Source organism: Peromyscus eremicus, unplaced genomic scaffold, assembly GCF_949786415.1.
Source record: "Peromyscus eremicus unplaced genomic scaffold, PerEre_H2_v1 PerEre#2#chrX_unloc_1, whole genome shotgun sequence".
NCBI classification, from domain to species: domain Eukaryota; kingdom Metazoa; phylum Chordata; class Mammalia; order Rodentia; family Cricetidae; genus Peromyscus; species Peromyscus eremicus.
In genome coordinates this window covers 3,818,261-3,837,578 of record NW_026734288.1, presented here as the reverse complement: position 1 = coordinate 3,837,578, position 19,318 = coordinate 3,818,261, and the positions used below count along the sequence as shown (strand labels likewise).

Sequence of the window (19,318 nt, the reverse complement as noted above, 5' to 3'; positions counted from 1 at the left end):
AAGTTTCTGTGTAGAGACAGTTTTAGTTTTCTTTTGTTGATCTTAGAATCTCACTTTTCATTTCTTGACAAACCTGTATTTTCCAGTTGTTGCCACCTTCATGTTTGGGTTTCTGTTGCTTAAGTAATTGACATGGTTAATATTTGGGGTTTGTGTAGTTTTTTTTTGTTTGTTTTTGTTTTTGTTTTTTGAGACATGGTTTCTCTGTGTAGCTTTGCACCTTTCCTGGAACTCACTTGGTAGCCCAGGCTGGCCTCAAACTCACAGAGATCTGCCTCGCTCTGCCTCCCAAGTGCTGGGATTAAAGGAATGCACCACCACCGCCCGGCTGGGTTTTGTGTTTTTAAAACCTTCTAATGTTATTGTCTCTGTCTTAATTGGCTTCAACTGTCAATGTTATATCTCCTCAAATCATCTGAGGAAACATCAATCGAGGCTCTGCCCAGATCAGAATTGATAGTTACTATTTTTGTGAGAAATTGTGTCCATTGGTGTGGGAAAGCTCTTCAACTAAGGTTTCTATGTCCTAAGTAAGTGGTCCTGAGATGCTTGAGAGATCTAGCTTAGGACATGACAGTGACCAGGCAAGAGAGAATTCCAGTAAATACAATTTCCCCGTGGTTTTGCCTTCATTTCTTAGCTTCTCTCCTAAGCTTCTACAATTGTTGATTAGATCTGGCAATAGCAGTCAAATAAACCTATTCATTACCTGAGATGCTTTTGATTAGAGAATTTAACCACAGCAAGAAACAAGTAAGTTGAATCAAAATCTGATACACCAAAAATAATTTTGTTGCTGAGTAGAATGTGGTAATGTGGTCTTTTGGAGGAATGTGGAAGATAGTAGGACTTTAGATGGCAAAGCCATAGAAAGCTGCATGTAGAGTTTAATTGGCTATATTTTTATAGTGGGGATATGGAAGTTTTTAAAGTATTGAAGACAGTGGAGCTTGAGGTTATAGGATTTAAGTGGGAAATAGATTACATGAAAAATTTAGCTAGAGGTTATTTGTACAATACTATGTTCCCAAATCCTTCCTATTTTCTTCATTCTCTGAGTAATCGAGTAAGGCAGAATTAAAAAGTAATTGGTTGATTTTTTGGACAAAGTATTGATTCTGTTGGGTGTTTATTACTGATGACTGAATCTGGTTTACAGTGGAAAGAAACAAGTGGTTCAGAAACAAATAAAAACTGTGTTCACATCCCTTTTTTTCTTTTTTAAAAAACTGTATTCTTCTCTAATCCAACACATAGAGAAAAACAGCATGAGATAGTATCAAATGGCAGTTGGATGGTGAAGCAGAGGCAGGAAATTTCAAGATGTTTAACACTATTAAAGAGAAGGCCCACCAACAGTGGAAGATTGTTCTACTTTCTCTGCATTCTCTCCAACATAAGCTGTTATTAGAGTTTTAAATCATAGCCATTCTAGCAGGTGCAAGATGGTGTCTCAGAGTCATTTTGATTTACATTTCCCTGAGGACAAAGGATGTTGGGCAATTCTTTAAAAGTTTTTTGGGTCATTTGAGATTCTTCTGTTGGGAATTCACTGTTTAGTTCTGTTGCCCATTTTTTAACTGGATTATTCAATATTTTGATGTATAGTTTCTTGAATACTTTATATATTTTAGTGATCAGCCCTCTGTCAGATGTGAGGATGGTGATGATCTTTTCCCATTCTTTAGGCTGTTATTTTGTCTTATTGATGGTATCTTGGCCCTACAAAATGTTTCTCAGTTTCACGAAGTCCCATTTATTAATTGTTGCTCTCACTGTCTATGCTACTGTTTTTTATATTTAGGAAGTGATTTCCTCTGCCCCTGCTTTCAAGATTACTTCCTACTTTCTCATCTATAAAATTCAGTGTAACTGGATTGATGTTGTGGTCCTCTATCCACTTGGACCTGAATTTTGAGAATGGTGACATATATGGATCTATTTGAAATCTCCCACACATTGACATCCAGTTATGCTAGCACCATTTGTTGAAGATACTTTCTTTTTTCCATTTTACAGTTTTGACTTCTTTGTCAAAAATCAGGTATTCATAGGTGTGCAGATTAATATCAGGAACTTCAATTAGACTCCTTTGGTCCACATGTCAGTTTTTATGCCAATACCACCAAGCTGTTTATATTACTATATCTCTAGAGGGAAGGGAGATGAGATAGGGATGAGGATGATGATGAGGTAGGAGATGGGGGATGAAAACACAAGAAAACAGGATCATCAAGCTGGAAGAGGTACAGAGTGGGAGAGAAAAGAAAGAGATACCATGATAGAGGAAGACAGGGTCCTAGGTAAGTTCCCAGGAATCCCCAAGGACGACCCAACCTTAGAGTAGTAGCAATAGTGGAGAGGGTGCCTGAATTGGCCTACTCCAGGAATCAGATTGTGAAATAACCTAACTGTCATCATAGAGCCTTTATCCAGTAATTAATGAAAGCAGATGCAGAAATCCACAGCCAAGCTTCAGGATTCCCATCAAAGAGAGAGAAAAGAGGGATTCTGTGAGCATGGGGCATCAAGATAATGATGGGGACATGTAGAGAAACAACCAAACCAAACTAGTTGCAACTCATGAAATGTGGATCAATAGCTGTGGATCATCCATAGGACTGGACTAGGACATCTGCATAGGCAAGAGACTTGTTTGGCTTGAACTATTTAAGTGGATACAAGGCAGTGGGATCAGGATCCATACCTGTTGCATGAGTGGCTATTTAGAGCCCAGTACCTATGGTGGGACACCTTGAACAGCCTTGGTGAAGGGGGAGAGGCTTCGACTTGCCTCAACTGAGTATACTAGGCTCTGCTGACTCCCCATGGGAGGCCTTGCCTTGAACAAGATGTGAATGAGGAGTGGGTTGGGGGAAGAGCTGAAGGGTGAGAAAAAGGAGGACAGGGGGATCAATGGGTGGTATGTCAAATTAATAGAAAATTTCTTAATAATAAAAAAAAGGAAAATAAAGAGAAGCCCTTCTCAGCATTTAAAGCCTAGGAAGGTAACCTAAGTATAAGATTCCATATTTCTAAGTCTTCTACTTATGGAACTTGCTAACTTGATTCCTAATTCAAAGAAGCAACTTCATACAGAATTTGTTGTAACTCTTATCCAAGCATGATAGCATCCATCACAACTTAGAAGCCAAATGTGGGGGGGTTAATCCATGTTGTACTGGTTCTGTGAACAAGGAAGATGTAGATGCAAAAGAGGCAATACTCATAGGTTATGGATTTTTCCTCTGTGATTTCAGTTCAGCACTGTTGCACAATCTGGGTTTGGCAGAGGCAAAAACCAAGTGAGGAGACTGTGAGAGTCCGTTGCATGAAGCTGTGAAGAGGAAGCCATTGTTGGATTTTGAGATGATAGAATATTGAGATACCCAGCCTATGAGAAATCTGTCACAGAGCTGCATACAATGAGTGGAAGTAGCAAAGGACAAACATGTATGAAAGTTTTCAGGGACAGAGTTATTTAAGCTCTTTGAGAATGAAGCTCCACCTGTCTGAGACAAAGATAACAGTAGTTGTTGTTTACCTGCTGTGGGATGTATGGCAAATGTGTTGCTAATTAATCAATAAAACACTGATTGGCCATTGGCTAAACAGAAAGTATAGGCGGGGCAAGGAGGAGAATAAAGCTGGGAAGTGGAAGGCTGAGTCAGAGAGACACTGCCAGCCACCACAATGAGAAACAGCATGTGAAGATACCGGTAAGCCACGAGCCATGTGGCAAGGTATAGATTAATGGAAATGGATTAATTTAAGCTGTAAGAACAGTTAGCAAGAAGCCTGCCACGGCCATACAGTTTGTAACCAATATAAGTCTCTGTTTACTTGGTCGGGTCTGAGAGGCTGTGGGACTGGCGGGTGACAGAGATTTGTCCTGATTGTGGGCCAGGCAGGAAAACTCTAGCTACAAATGGCGTCCAACGTGGTGGCAAGAGTTTCCACCTAAAACCTGAGAAAAGATTCTAAAATGGAGCTAAAAATAGTTCCTAATTGTTTCTCTCAAATGAGTAGCAGCTGCCAGTTTGAGCTACTGGTGGGTTTCTAGCATGCGTGCTTGACCTGCAGTATGTCGAGAATGAGGCTTCTGCAAGTGGCAAATTAAGCTGCATGGTGGATTTAGACTTTGCTAATACAAAACAAAAAAAAAGAGGTTTTGGGGCTACACGCTGCTTGGATAAAAGCATAGACCCATGATAGCTCCCAGAGCTGGCGGTAAACGTAGCCATGTTGGGAAGCTGAGGTGGGCGGAGCCAGCAGCCACAGCTGCTGCAGTTTAAGACAATAGATTCACAATAAGACAGATTCAGATGTAATAGTTTACAATGTGTGTAAAATATACGTAGGCTTGAAAGAGACAAAAAAGGTGATATATAAAGTTATATAAACAAATACATAGTTTTAAAAAATAAAGTCTTTAAAGAGACAGTAAAGGTAGTATATAAAATAAGCCACGTAAAGATGGATATTACACAGAGAATCTGGATTGTGTTGTCTTTGGGATTTTTAACTGCAGAAAAACATTTGATTGTAAAAGCTGTTGAGTTATGCCAAAATGTATATTTTAAAGATACCTTGACTTCAAAATTTGGATGTAAGGATATGTTACTTTGGAAAGGGGACTCTGCTTTTGTTCCCACAGAAAGCCAGAGGCTATGGATTTGTTCAAGATTAAGATACATCAGGTTTGACCAGCCAAGACCCCCTGAAGGTCTCCAATGACACCATGGCCCAGATGATCCAACATCCAGAATGGTTTGAAGGCATCTGGCTCAGACGATACAGCCTCATGGACTATTCCATAATTCTAAAATTTTCTTTGTTTCCCCATAAGATACAGCGCCCCCTTCCAGCAGGAAGTAGTAAGAGAAGCTACGCCCAAATTTCCAAATTATATGTAATTTTACTTTGTTAAGGTTAAAACCTTCCTTTTTGGAAAAAAAAAAGGGGGAAGTGCTGTGGGATGTATGGCAAATGTGTTGCTAATTAATCAATAAAACACTGATTGGCCATTGGCTAAACAGGAAGTATAGGCGGGGCAAGGAGGAGAATAAAGCTGGGAAGTGGAAGGCTGAGTCAGAAAGACACTGCCAGCCACCACGATGAGAAACAGCATGTGAAGATACCGGTAAGCCACGAGCCATGTGGCAAGGTATAGATTAATGGAAATGGATTAATTTAAGCTGTAAGAACAGTTAGCAAGAAGCTTGCCACGGCCATACAGTTTGTAACCAATATAAGTCTCTGTTTTTACTTGGTCGGGTCTGAGAGGCTGTGGGACTGGCGGGTGACAGAGATTTGTCCTGATTGTGGGCCAGGCAGGAAAACTCTAGCTACATTTACCCTTCTGAGTTTTAGTCTTGCTTTGTTCCAAACTTTTCTCACTTTGCCCATATCCTTTACTTTCTTTTTTTAAAAATGTATTCTCTCATGAAATATATCCAAACTGCAGTTTCCTAGAACTGCCCCCAAGGTCCAGCCTTTAAAACAGCACTCAGGAGTCAAAGAGAAATCCACAGCCTGGTGAAACTGTGACTTTTCTATCTGAGGCTTATTATGGAATGTCAGGACACTCATGTGCTTTCTTGATGGTTTCTTTACTTATTTCTCTCATGTTGTTCTCATCATGCTGTTCTCTCTCATTGCACTATCCTATCTTTTTTTTTTTTTTTTTTTTTTTTTTTTTTTTTTTTACAGTTTATATATTCCAACAAACTCTTTCAGGGAATAAAAGTCACAAAAAAAACTTGCATTCATAGATAAAGACATGGCTAAAAACAGAGACATCCTGACAACTCTCATGAAATACATCAAAGTAGCCTCTCATTAGCAAGCAAGGGGTCTGTGTGTAAGCTTCTGATTATTCAAGAATATGTGTAGCCTCTCACAGCTTGGGCTACAATTTACACAAGTCATTTGTTGTCCACTACAGAATCTCTCTGAGCCACCATTGCCCCAGGATATCTTGCAGGCAGGACGAGTGTGGTTCTAAGGTTTTGTGGCTGGCATGTTGTGCCCTTTCTAACACTTGGAGCCTTATGTGATTACAGAAGAGGGCTGATTCAGCCTCTGTGTTCTTGATTTCTAGGAGTCCTCACTGAGACCACCCTTATAGGTTCCAGAAAATTTGCATTGCACTATTTCCATGATCCCTGCTAAAATCATCCCTATTCCAGCCATCTCCCTTGCCTTCTCCACCTCTTTCTTTTTCTTACTCACCTTCCCCTTCCTGTTTCCATTTCTACCTGATTTCAGTGGACCCACAAAACTATTCTATTTCCTTTTCTCATGAAGATCCATGCATCTCTCTCAGAGCCATTTTTGTTATTTAGCCTCTCTGCATCCATGGATTACAATGTGATTGTGTTCACAGTGATTGTACTTTACTTAACTGCTAATTTCCACTTATAAGTGAGTACATACCATGATTGCCAATGTGTTTCTGAGTTGCCTCACTCAAGATAATAAAGAACTCAACAAACAAACTAGACAACAAGAACCCAAATAATGCCATTATGATTAGGTGTACCTCTAAACAGAATTCTCAGTAGAGGAATCTAAAGTGACTGAGAAACACTTGAAGAAATGTTCAAGATCCTTAGTCTTCAGGGAAAAACATATTGAAACTTCTTTGAGATTTCATCTTACACCTGTCAGAATGGTTAAGATCAATAACACAAGTGACAACTAACACTGGCAAAGACATGGAGCAATGAGATTCATTACTATTGCAAGTGCAAACTTGTACAGCCATTGTGGAAATTAATATGCAATCCTCAGAAAATTTGGTATCAATCTACCTCAAGACCCAGCTATAACACTCTTGGGCATATATGTAAATGATAATTTTTCATCCTACCACAAGGATATTTGCTGAACTATGTTCACAGTGGCTTTATTTGTAAATGTCAGAAGCTGTTATATGTCTGTGAAAGATTGTATTGATTGATGATTGATGTGGGAAGGATCCTCCACCAAGAGGCAATATCCCTAAAAGAGTTGTGCTGGGCTAGAAAAGAGAGCTAACTGAACAAGACATGATTACTAGGCAAGAGAGAAAGCCAGGAAACAATCTTTTCCCATGGGTTTCATCTTAAATGTTACCTTGAGATTCTTTCCTAAGCCCCCAAAATGATGGAGTGTGATCTGACACAATCAGCCAAATAAAAACATTCATTGCCTAAGATGTTTTGGTAAGAAAATTTAATCACAGCTGGCTAAAAAAAAGTTAGAACCACAAAGAAACACAAAAGGTGAAATTTTTGCAAGGTAGAACCTGGGAATGTTGTCTTTTGGAAGAATGTGGAAGACATCAGGACTTTAGGTGGCAAAAATCATAAAAACTTGTACACAGAACTTAACTGACTGTTCTTTTGTAGAACCAGGAGGATGGGAGAGAATATTAAGAGTAATTGCAGAGAATGAAGATTGAGATCATAGAATTTTAGTCAGAAATAGACTGCATAAAATTTAACCTAGAGGTCATTTGTGTGATAATTTCACTCCAAAATCTTATTCTACCTATAACCTGGAAATTTAGTGTTAGGCTTAGGGTTATGGCCAAATTAAAAATCATTGATTGGTTTCTAAAGTGGAATTTTGAATCTGTTGGATGGTTATTACTGATGACTCATTATGGTCTCCAGTGGAAAAAAGGGGGGGCAGAAATAAATGAAAATGAAATGGTAGATTCAGAGGGCACTCAAGTGTTGAAATAGGCAGGAATTTTCTAGGAGTTTAATCACCATTATAGAGGAGGCCCTTGCCATGTAATGGAAGCCTAGCAAAGTGTCCAAAGTATGAAACTCCATCCAGTTAAGCATTCAATATGTGGAAAGAGTAAGCAAAGTGATTCCTAGTCCCAGAAAGCATCTTCATACAAAAACTTCTGCACCTGTCATCCAAGCACGTTAGTGTCCATCCCAATTAAAAAGTCAAACTTGACAGGATTCCCCATCATGTATTGGTCCTGGAAACAAGAAATAATCAAAATTTGTAGTCATAAATTCTTAGTCTGTGGTTGCAGTTTAGCACCGCTGCAGGCATTTATGTTTGGCAGAGGCAGAAATCCTGTGAGGGCACAGTGAGAGTTCACTGCATGATGCTGTGAGGATTGAAGGTGGTGGTAGTGGTTTTGGGTTTTTGTTGTTGTTGGTTTACTCTTTATTCTTTTGGTGAGTCAGCCACCAACTCTCAAATACATCACACACAAAAGGAGGTTTATTCTTTCTTATAAGTGCGTGGCCTTAGTTGCCTTGTTTATAGTCAGTTTTTTTTTAACATAAATTATTCCTTCTATCTTTTGCCTCTATGCTTTTATCTTTCTCTATTCTGTATATCTTTCTTTACTTCTTATTCCAGGGCATGCTGTGTAGTTGGGTGACTGGCCACTGGTGTCCTCTCATTATTTTGCTTTTTCATTTTTTCCTCCCAGATCTCTCCTCCCATTTATTCTCTCTGCCTTTCAGCCCTGTTTATCCTTTTCTGTCAAGCTATTGGCCGTTCAACTCTTTATCAGACCAATCAGGTATTTTAGACAGGCACAGTACCACAGAGTTAAACAAATGCAACATCAAATAATGCCACACATATTTGCATTGTTAAAACAATTGTACCACAACATAGATAAATATAACCTATCTTAAAATAATTTTCTTCAACAGACTGGGTTGCAATTGGTGACCACAAGATGTGAGATAACTAAGCCATGAGACATCTTTGATAGAGAGATAGTTGCACAGAGAGAGTGGAAGTAACCAAAGAGAGAGAGAGAGACAGAGAGATGACAAGTTGCAGGGATAAGGCCATCTGACCCCTTTGAAACTGATGCCCTATTCATCTAACACAGAGATAAAGGATTTGTTGTTTGTCCTGTTGTGCTTTAGTCTTGACTTAGTCCAGTTTTTTCCCTCAATGTCTCCATTTCTCTGTGTTGGAATGTGATGGTATTATGTGCCATTGTATGTTGGAAAGATGTAACTCATTTTCTGACTTTATAAGATGTCACTGTCAAGAGATCATCTTGAGTGTCAAAAGAGACTTTAGACATTTTAACCATATAGGGGCTGTTGTAGACTATGAGGATCAATAATGTGACTAAATGCATTTTCTTCATTTCTGACCATGAGCCTACCATTACTTTGGTCAAATATAGTTGATTGGATAAAAAACCTCCTAGATGTGGTGATGTATTTCAATATGTCTCTCTTTTTCATGAATTGTGATTGCTTGTGAAACTTTTTGTAGGAGCAGACTTTCTGGATGAAATTCCTCACTGGGGGTATGATATGCATCTCTATAATCTCAACCCCTTTCCTGTACTTTGTGTCTACTGTGTTTTGGTTGAAAATAATCAGACTTATTTCTTTTTATGTTGTCATGCCTTCATCATCATTATAGACTCTATCTCTATATCACAAGATTACAGTAGAAGCAATTGCTGTTCAGTGCTATGGCAGTTTGGTAGCCTGCTGCTTTATTTTTTTGTTTGTTTGTTTTTGAAGACAAGTATTGTCTGTGTAGTTCTAGCCATCCTGGAAGAACTTCTGCATACTATGCTGGCCTTGAACTCAGAGATTCCCTGACATTGGCTCCCAAGTTTTGGGATTAAAAGTAAACCAACATTCTTGGCTTTTTTTTTTTTTTTTTTTAGTTTTTTGAGACAGGGTTTCTCTGTGTAGCTTTGTGCCTTTCCTGGATCTCACTCTGTAGACCAGGCTGGCCTCAAGCTCACAAAGATCCTCCTGCCTCTGCCTCCCGAGTGCTAGGATTAAGGGCATGTGCCACTACAGCCAGGCTGGCTTTATTATTATTATTATTATTATTATTATTATTATTATTATTATTACTATTGAGTGATTGGCCTGAGATATATGTTTTTGTATACGTGAAGCATGTGCTATTGTACTAAGCTTCATCCATATCTTGAATTTTAAAATTTGGCAGTGTGCTTCATTCTGTTACTCAGAATAGCATATATTCATGATACTAACACTGTCTGAGCCTTCTGAGCTATTGGGTTACAAGTTCATGACCTTCTTCCTGTCTAGTGTTTTTGTTTTAAATGAATATAAGTATTTTACCTGTATGCATGAATATGCACCATAAGGGTGCCTGGTCTGTACAGTGATCAATGACAGTTTCACAAACCCTGAACTAGGAATAATGGATAGTTGTGATAACCCATGTAAATACTGTCAATTTAGCCAAACTCTATGTAAGACTAGCAAGAGCTCTTTACTACTGTGTCATCTCTTCTGCCCTATGTTGATTTTTTTACCATCAATATTTACATTGCTAATGTTTTCATCTGTCCATTTTGTAATTGTTACAGCATGTAGTAGCTTTTAGTAAAATCTTATTGATGGTAGTTTGAATTGGGGGCACTTCAGATTTCTGGAAGGTGAATACAGAACTGGAGTAAATGTATAACTCTTTGTAGGAACTTCAGTAAAAGCCTCTGAATTCTTTCTATCTTCTTTTTTATTTGACTGATTTTTTTACATGGGAGACAGGTTCTTACTTAATATGTACTTCTGGCTGTCCTGGACCTAATAGCATAGACTAAGCTTATATTCAATTCAGAAGCAGATACACCTAGGGTTAAAGGGGTGAGCCAACACACCCAGTTTGTCCATCTTATTTTTCTTTTTTGGAGTTAGTAATTATTCACACAATTTCTCTCATGTGTACTTTGTATTGTTTATCTGTTTACTTGTCTCTATGTTTGTTAACAGGCATTTTTCTTGCAACGTGATATCTCTTCCAAAGGTACAGAAATGAAAAAGGTGAATCTCTTATTCAGTTTTTTTCTAAAGTGCCTTGATTACATTATAGTGCCTATGTTGTGGAGTAAGACTAAGGAGCACAAGAATTATATGAATATACTGTCAAATAAGTATACATTTACAATGTTTTCAGTATCATACTTTCCATTGTATGCATGCATGGATATTTTAGAATGCAGTGACCTATAATGATGTGCATGTTGACTTCACTTGGGAAGAATGGACTTTGTTGAATCCTTCCCAGAAGTATCTGTACAAAGATGTGATGTTGAAGATCTACAGGAATCTCACTATTATAGGTAAGACAGCATTTTTTTTCACACTTTAAAATAGAGGGACAATTGTTCTTTGGTTTTGGGTGCTCTTCTGTAATTTGATTGAGAAAGAAGAATGAGGTGAATAAATCATGCATGGTTGTAAGGTACACTGAAGATAGGAACTTATATTTTGCAGAGTTATCAATAATAAATCTTTTCTGGTATTATATTTCAGGATACAAGTGGGAAGACCATAATATTGAAGAACATTGTCAAAGTTCTAGACAACGTGAAAGGTGATTTCCTTGAGCAAGCTGATACAAGTGTGCCTCTGAAGAAATTAGATTGTGTCGTGGAAGATTTTTTATTTTTTTATTATTTTGAGACAGGGTTTTTCTGTGTAGTTTTGGAGCCTATTCTGGAACTCACTCTGTAGAACAGGCTAGCCTTGAACTCACAGAGATACACCTGCTTCTGCCTTCCAAGTGCTAGAATTAAAGGCATATGTCAACACCACCTGGCAAACACAGAAAGTTGTAAACAAAAGCAACAGTGTAAATAAGCACTGTTTAAAGTACATTGATGATTATTAAATTCTCACGAAATCATATAAATCAATTTCAGGTAATTGAATTGCATTTGCAAGGCATTTTTTTTTAAATAAAAAAGACAAGGAAACAATGCCTTAACAGATATCACCATTTGAATCATAGCACCATAAGGGCTTTGATATAGAAATTTCAGTCCATTTATTTCATACCACTCATATTACATAATTTCTACATGTTGAAGTGTTGATAAGTATATCTTCAAAATCTTCTAATAAGCAAATACTCCATAGTAAAGACATTGTACTTGTTGTGATAGTGCTAAGTTTAGTAAGCAGGGTTGTTAGAATCAAGATTCAAAAGGTAATTTTTTTGTTTGTTTGTTTTGTTTTTGTTTTTTTTGTTTTTTTTGAGACAGGGTTTCTCTGTGTAGCTTTGTGCCTTTCCTGGAACTCACTCTGTAGCCCAGGCTGGCCTTGAACTCACAGAGATCCACCTGTCTATGCCTCTCAAGTGCTGGAATTAAAGGTATGTGCCATCACTGCCACCACTGCCCGGCAAGGGTTAATTGTTATAGAGAATCCTTAATTCCTATACCACAAGTCTATGAGGACAGAAAGGTAAACTGTGTATTCAATGTAAAACCTTTTTTATTAGTTATTCTTCTATTACTAGGTATAACATATGTCACTCTGAATACAAGCCATATGAGAATAAGGATGAGAAAGACATAACATAACTCTCTCGTCAGAACAATTAGAAGGTTTGTAGCAGTCTCCACATTGAATATACTTGTTAAGTTTGATTCAAGTATAAAAGTAATTAGTTTTCTAGCTTTATTGTTAATAAATCAATAAACTCATGTGACAGGAAAGACCTATGAGTAACAGACTGTGTAAATATTACATGAGATTTAAGACAGTGATAAAAATTTAAGTTCTGATTACAGTTGGACCAAATTGTAAACTTAATTCAAACATATAAGGAGTCAACAGTGTGTTGAATGGTCTAAAGCTTTTACATGTACTAATTATCCTTGCAGGAATGAAAGAAGCCAAATTACAGAGAAATCTTCTGTGTATTCTCGATGTGGTGAAATTATTGCATGTCAAAATAATCTTCAAAAGCATAAAAGATCACACACTGGAGTGAAATCTTTTGTAAGTAATCAATGCGGTAAAGGCTTTGTATGTTACAATCATCTTCAAATGCATGAAACAATACATACTGGAGTGAAACCCTATGAATGTAACCAGTGTTCCAAAGCCCGTGCTCATCACATTACTCTTCAAATACATAAAAGAACTCATACTGGAGAGAAATCCTATGAATGTGGTCAATGTGGTAAAGCCTTTGAATGTCACAATCATCTTCAAATACATAAAAGAACTCATACTGGAGAGAAACCATATGAATGTAATCAGTGTGGTAAAGCCTTTGCACAACACCATCATTTTCAAATGCATAGAAGAACACACACTGGAGAAAAACCGTATGAATGTGATCAGTGTGGTAAGGCCTTTGCACAACAGGGTACTCTTCAAAGGCATAAAAGAACACATACTGGAGAGAAACCCTATGAATGTAATGAGTGTGGTAAGGCCTTTGCACAACACAATACTCTTCAAAGGCATAAAAGAACACATACTGGAGAGAAACCCTTTCAATGTAGTCAGTGTAGTAGAGCCTTTATATGTCACAGTAATCTTCAGAAGCATCAAAGAACACATACTGGAGAGAAACCTTATGAATGTAATCAGTGTGGTAAAGCCTTTGCCGGACCTAGTAATCTAAAAATTCATAGAAGAACACATACTGGAGAGAAACCGTATGAATGTAATGAGTGTGGTAAGGCCTTTGCACAACACAGTACTCTTAAAATGCATAAAAGAACACATACTGGAGTGAAACCATATAAATGCAATCAATGTGGAAAAGCCTTTGCACGTCATGGTTGTTTTCAAATGCATAGAAGAACACATACTGGAGAGAAGCCATATGAATGTAATCAATGTGGAAAAGCCTTTACACGTAATATTTATCTTCAAATGCATCGAAGAACACATACTGGAGAGAAACCATATGAATGTAATTAGTCTGGTAAAGCCTTTGAAAGTATCAGGAATCTTCAAAATCATGAGAAAATATCATATTGCAGAGAAATCCCATAAATGTAGTCAGAGTGGTTAAGGTTTGTGTTTTACATGTGAGTAAATCTTTGTGTCTAAACAATCACTTAAATCCTTTGCATATTATAATTGTCTTTGACTACCTGAATGTAGTAGAACAGGCCCATAGTGTTGAGGAAATTGGCTCAAAGCAGTTGCCAAGGCATGCACATAGTGTACTTCCTTATGAGACCACTGGGAGTCTGCCTGAGAGCCTAGCAACTGGTGCTGTCAGAGTACCTGATTATGCTGCATCTGCATGAGGGCCTAGCAACAGACACTGTTAGAATTCCTGATAATGTCACCAGATTGGGACACAGTCTGAGTGCTGGGAGGAGGGTATATAAGGCCGTCCCCATCATTGAATAATCAATTCTGCTGTTTGCCTTCAACCAATCCATGTTGTCTGTGTTGTTGACACCACGTTTTCTTACTCCCTCCCCTGAGGGAGCCATTGGTACCCAGCGACACCTGAAAGAGTTACCAAGGGCTTATTATAAAGTATTTGACAAAATCTTTAGCCAACCCTCTTATCAATTTTATAAGAGTATTCTAGGGAAAAACTGACAGTGTCAACAATCTGTTCAAGCATTATCATGGCCACTTTTATATTATTTACAAGAGCAAACTGATGGAAACAATGAATTTATGAATTTATGAAGCCCTATGTGTAGAGTAAAGGGTCAACCAAGAAACACACCTAGACCCTGAAACCAGAGCTAGTGAAAGACACACACTTTGGTCCTGAAACTGGAGCCAAAGAAACACACAATGATTCTGAAAACAGAGTCAAAGGAACACCCTAAATCAAGAGCTAGTGAAAAGAAAAAAAACTCCCTGACTCTGAAACCCGGCCTAAATGGTGAATAGGGACCTGAAACCAGAGCCAATGAAACACACTCTACCCTTGACCAACTGAGCACAAAGCCAACCAATCTCTGAGCTCAAAATCACCCAATCCCTGAGTACAATATCCAGCCAATCTCTGAGCTTGTACAAGCTCAGGTACTGAAATCTGACTAATTCCTACCTTGAAAATCCTCCCCACAGAAAAACTCTGCCTCTAAGAAGCTTTGTATAAGCCCTGTGCTTTTTTCAGTTGGAGCTCTCCTTTTCCACCCTTACAGAGGCAGACACACTTCTGGATTCCTCCTTTCAAAGTAAATTGATTGAATGAGTTCTGTGTGAACACCTTTCACTGGAGCAGATCAGAAACTCACTACTAGATTGAAGCATAGATTCAACAGATACCTCTGCTGGCAAGTTCTCTTATAAGACCAGAGCAGATGTAACCTTTTCATCAGTGAATGCTACATTTCTGCAGCAGTTTTCCCCTTTACTTGAGTGAAGTCGAGAAGTAACAATTGGGGCTGGAGCTGAAAAGAAATGAACATCTCCCCTGGGAAACTCTCTAGTAAAGCAGAGCAGAGAAGCATTTGACAGGTCTGCTGAGAAACTCCCTTAGGGGAGTGGAACAGGGCAACCATGGACATCTCCACTGGGAAACTCTCAGCAGAGTAGAGCAGAGTCCAGCTGCAATGGCTTTTTTTGGAGAAAAGCAAAATTATTAAATCCTGTAGGGAGACGATTCCCCATTGGAATACAGCTTTAGGTATATATACGCCTGACTTTCCAATTGTCAGGGAACTTTTTTTCTCACAGCTGTAGGTATCCAGGATACCTTTCCTTCACAGCTGTCAGTATAACCTGATTCTGAAAGTCAATAAACCTTTCTCTTCAGAGCTTTAACACTTAAAGTATAAATTTAAATTATAATGTAACCCTGTTAGACTTTATACTTAAATTTCATAAAAATGAGTAATTCAGGTATAAAACTTTGTGGGTTTGTATTAGTTACTTTTCTGTTGTGATATAATGTCTAGGTCAGATTATAAGTGAATTTAATATGGCCCTTCATTCCAGAGTGATAGAGAATTACCATGAAAGTGGCATGGCAACAAGTTTCAGACGTGGCAGCTAAAATAGGAAGCTAAGAACTCACATCCTTAAGATTTAGTATGAAGCAGAGAGGGAACTGGAAATGGTGTGTGGATGTGAATTCTAAGAGCCTACCCCTAGTGAGATATTCCTTCCAGCAGGGCAGCATCTCCTATATATTCCCAAATGAAATCACCATCTTACAAGGATTGATTTCCCAAACTTTATGCTTAAATGGTCATTTTTTTTTACATGAACCAATTTATGGTGAAGAAAAACTCTGTATGTAAGCCATTAAAAACCTCAACACCTGTTATAGGAATTAATGCTTACAGAAGAAAAACCTTCATCAAATATGGTTATTTAAAAATTTGTTTTAATTGTAATTATGTGATGTCACTGTGTGTCTGTGGGGATATGTGAATGTGCATGCTGGATCCTGAGATGTTAAACCCTTGGGTCTTGTAGCAGGAATTATAAAAAGTTGTCAAAAATCAGACCTTGGTCCAGGGAATGAAAATTTCTTAACTGCCCAGACATGTTTCTAGTGCTTTAAGTATTTTAAAGCCTATTTATATTGTTTTGATGTCTGGAAATGGGAAGAAACTCATACAAAAGAAAAACCCTATGCAAGTAAACAATTTGGTAAAGACTTTAGACATCATAGTTGTCTTCAGCTTCAAGAGAAAAAAAATCGCATTTCATTTATTTTTCATTGTACCCTTGAAGGAAGTAAATTACTTACTACATTCACTCAAGATTGATGGTGAAGATCACTGCATTATGGTTTCTATTTTGAAACATATAAGGTAGACAATAACGTGTCTTCTATGTATGGCAAATCCATTTAGTGAAGTTTATTTTGTAGTTTTTATAGTCCTTCTGTGGCTTTTGTTTTTCTTCTATTGTGTTTTTAGTTAGTGACAGGTATTTTCTGCCACGATGTATAGAATGTGATCCCCATCACCTAAGTAGTTCATTGTTTATTTAAATATCAGGCAGTGTGTGGTCACACTTTTCAAGCAAGGGTGTTTATGAAGGGGTGATGGGTTTTTGTTCCAGGTTTTGTTTTTCATATATACCTTTGAGATTTTGTTGTTTATTATTCATCCTGGCTTGGATGTCAGTAATAATTCAAGGATTGATTTGAAATCATGATCCTCATGTGTCTATTTCAGAATGCAAATCTAAGGGTAGATGTTGTACTCCCAATGTGTACTGTTTTGTCAAAACAATTTAACAATGTTAATGTTGAAATGTTTAATAGAAGAGAATATAAAAAAAACATTAAATGCCTCATTAATAAAATAATAAACTATTAGGGTTCAGTCTCTAATATTTCCTTCCCAGGGTCTCCAGAAGAATTGCTACCATCAGCAAGAATAATCTGAGGAAAAAGAAACTCTAAGTACACCAAGCTCTTTTCTCCATTCACTTTATACCTCTGTGACAAAATTCTGGCAGTTTTCTCACAGAACCAGTCCACAACCTCACCAGCAGCCACTCTTTTACAATACAATGCAAACACTTTAAATCCCCATAAGAGCAGTGATAGTCAGCTTCATTTGTACCCAAAAGGGGCATGAGTAAAGGAGATGGGGTCACATATGGCCTAGAATAAGTCAGAAAGGGAATTTATTTGCACAAAATGTATCTTTATTAGTGGTTAGGTGACACTTTATGAGTTTATTATAAATGAGCTCAAACTACAATCTAGCAAGTGGTTAGGTAAGAGCACCTATGAGGCACTAAAGTAAAACTGCCTTTATTTTTCTATGTCTCCATTTTCTAGCAGGGCAGGAGAAGAGTAATTGATAACAGCATCGCATGCATCACGTCTTGAAGCACCTGGTATGAAGAAAAACCTTTTGTTCTAAGTAAGTTGCCCTAAGGTGCCACTTGGGGTGTGAGAGAAAGGGAGAACTGAGCTTAATTTGTACAATAAGTATTATGCAGTAAAGATGTAAGAGTGAAAAGACACTTGCTCCCATGCATCATCATTCAGATATTTACATTAATTACATTAATTCCAAACAGCAGAATATATCAGCACCAATGAACTAAAACTACTAGGGTGATTTTGTTTGAATTTTAGTAGATTAACGAAGTGAATTACACTGTTTCTCATCTTTAAGACACTTCCTTACCCGAAACAGTGATGTGTCCTTTTTCTTTTTAAAAATTTTAATGATTTATTTTATTTTCATTTTTTATTTATTTCCCATACTGAGCACAGATTCTTCTCCTGAACTCATACTTTCTCTCACTTCCTCCCATCTACCCCACTCCCCACTCATTCCTTCTCCATCTCCATTCAGAAAGGGGCGGGCCTCCCATGGGCTTGAACCAAGCATGGAACATCAAGTAAGACAAAATCAACAGCCTTCTCTTGCACCAAGGCTGGGCAAGTAATACAGCATAGACAAGAAGTTACCAAATGCCAGCTAAGCACCAGGCACAGATCCCGATCCCACTGCTAGGAGCCTTCCAAACAGATGGAGGTACCCAACTTTCACACATATGCAAAGGGTCTAGGATGGTTCCATGCAGGCTCTCTAACTGTTGGTTTAGAGACTATGAGTTCCCACAAGCTAAGTTCAACTGTCTGATGCCCTAGCTTGTACAATACACCTCCTTTTCTTCAGCTACGTATTTACTGATACTTGAAGTATTACTTTTCATTTTTATGTTTCTTTTTTTCTGTTCTGAAGGAGTTGGTTGGAAAATATTTGTTCTTTAATAAGACATACTTTTTTTAAGGACTTCCATAAAATAAACTTTGAGTATACTTCACCATTCCACTACCAAAAATGTTGCATGAAGGTAATTTTTTTTTTGAGTAAAACCAAAATTTATTATAAGCCATGGTCGTCCTAGGGTCCTCCATGCTATATATATATAGCCTCCATGGTTCTGTGGGCTGTAGTCTGATCTTTATTTTATATCTAGAATCCACTTATAAGTGAGTACATGCCATGTTTGTCTTTCTGAGTTTGGGTTACCTCACTAAGGATAATTTTTTCTAGTTCCATCAATTTGCCTGCAAATTGCATGATGGTAATTTATGTCCCTATGGGAAAAGAAATTATCTCTGTTATTTATAAATTTTTCCACAGAAAAAGATTTAAAAATGTGATATAGATAATGGAATTACACAGCATTAAAGAAAATCAAAATTGTGAAAGTTGTAGGAGAATCATCACAATTGAAAATAATTTTGTTAAAAAGCATGACTGTTTTACAAAAAACTGAATAACTTTTGACGATCCCATATGGATATTTTACTTTCATTTACATATGCATATCAATGTGTGGGACGATATTGGTATACGTCATGAAATTAGAAAGTGTTCTGTCAAATGGAAAGAAGAATTCTCAAAGTAAGTGATTGGAAAGAAAATGGAACAGGAACACATAATGTACTAAGGATTTAGAAGGAATTTGATAGTATCACAGGCTCCTGAAAAAAAGAAGAGGGAGGCATTGAAACAATGATAATCAAAACATACACAATATAAGAAAATGTCATTATTAAACACTTGGCAATAGAGGCTAGCTATAAGGAAAGAGTAGAGAATGAAAAAATAGAGGTAACCAGAGAAGAC

At 37.5% G+C, this 19,318-nt stretch overlaps 1 protein-coding gene across 1 annotated transcript; it reads left to right on the top strand.

The window, feature by feature from the left end:
* Positions 1 to 10,980: 10,980 nt before the first annotated feature.
* On the top strand, positions 10,981 to 13,598 carry LOC131900980 (zinc finger protein 431-like; the record flags this gene model as incomplete). Its single annotated transcript, XM_059252282.1, has 3 exons — positions 10,981 to 11,101; positions 11,295 to 11,357; positions 12,820 to 13,598. Coding segments are annotated over 3 exons (963 nt in total), but the record flags the coding sequence as incomplete, so codon positions are not given.
* Between the last annotated feature and the right edge of the window lie 5,720 nt (positions 13,599 to 19,318).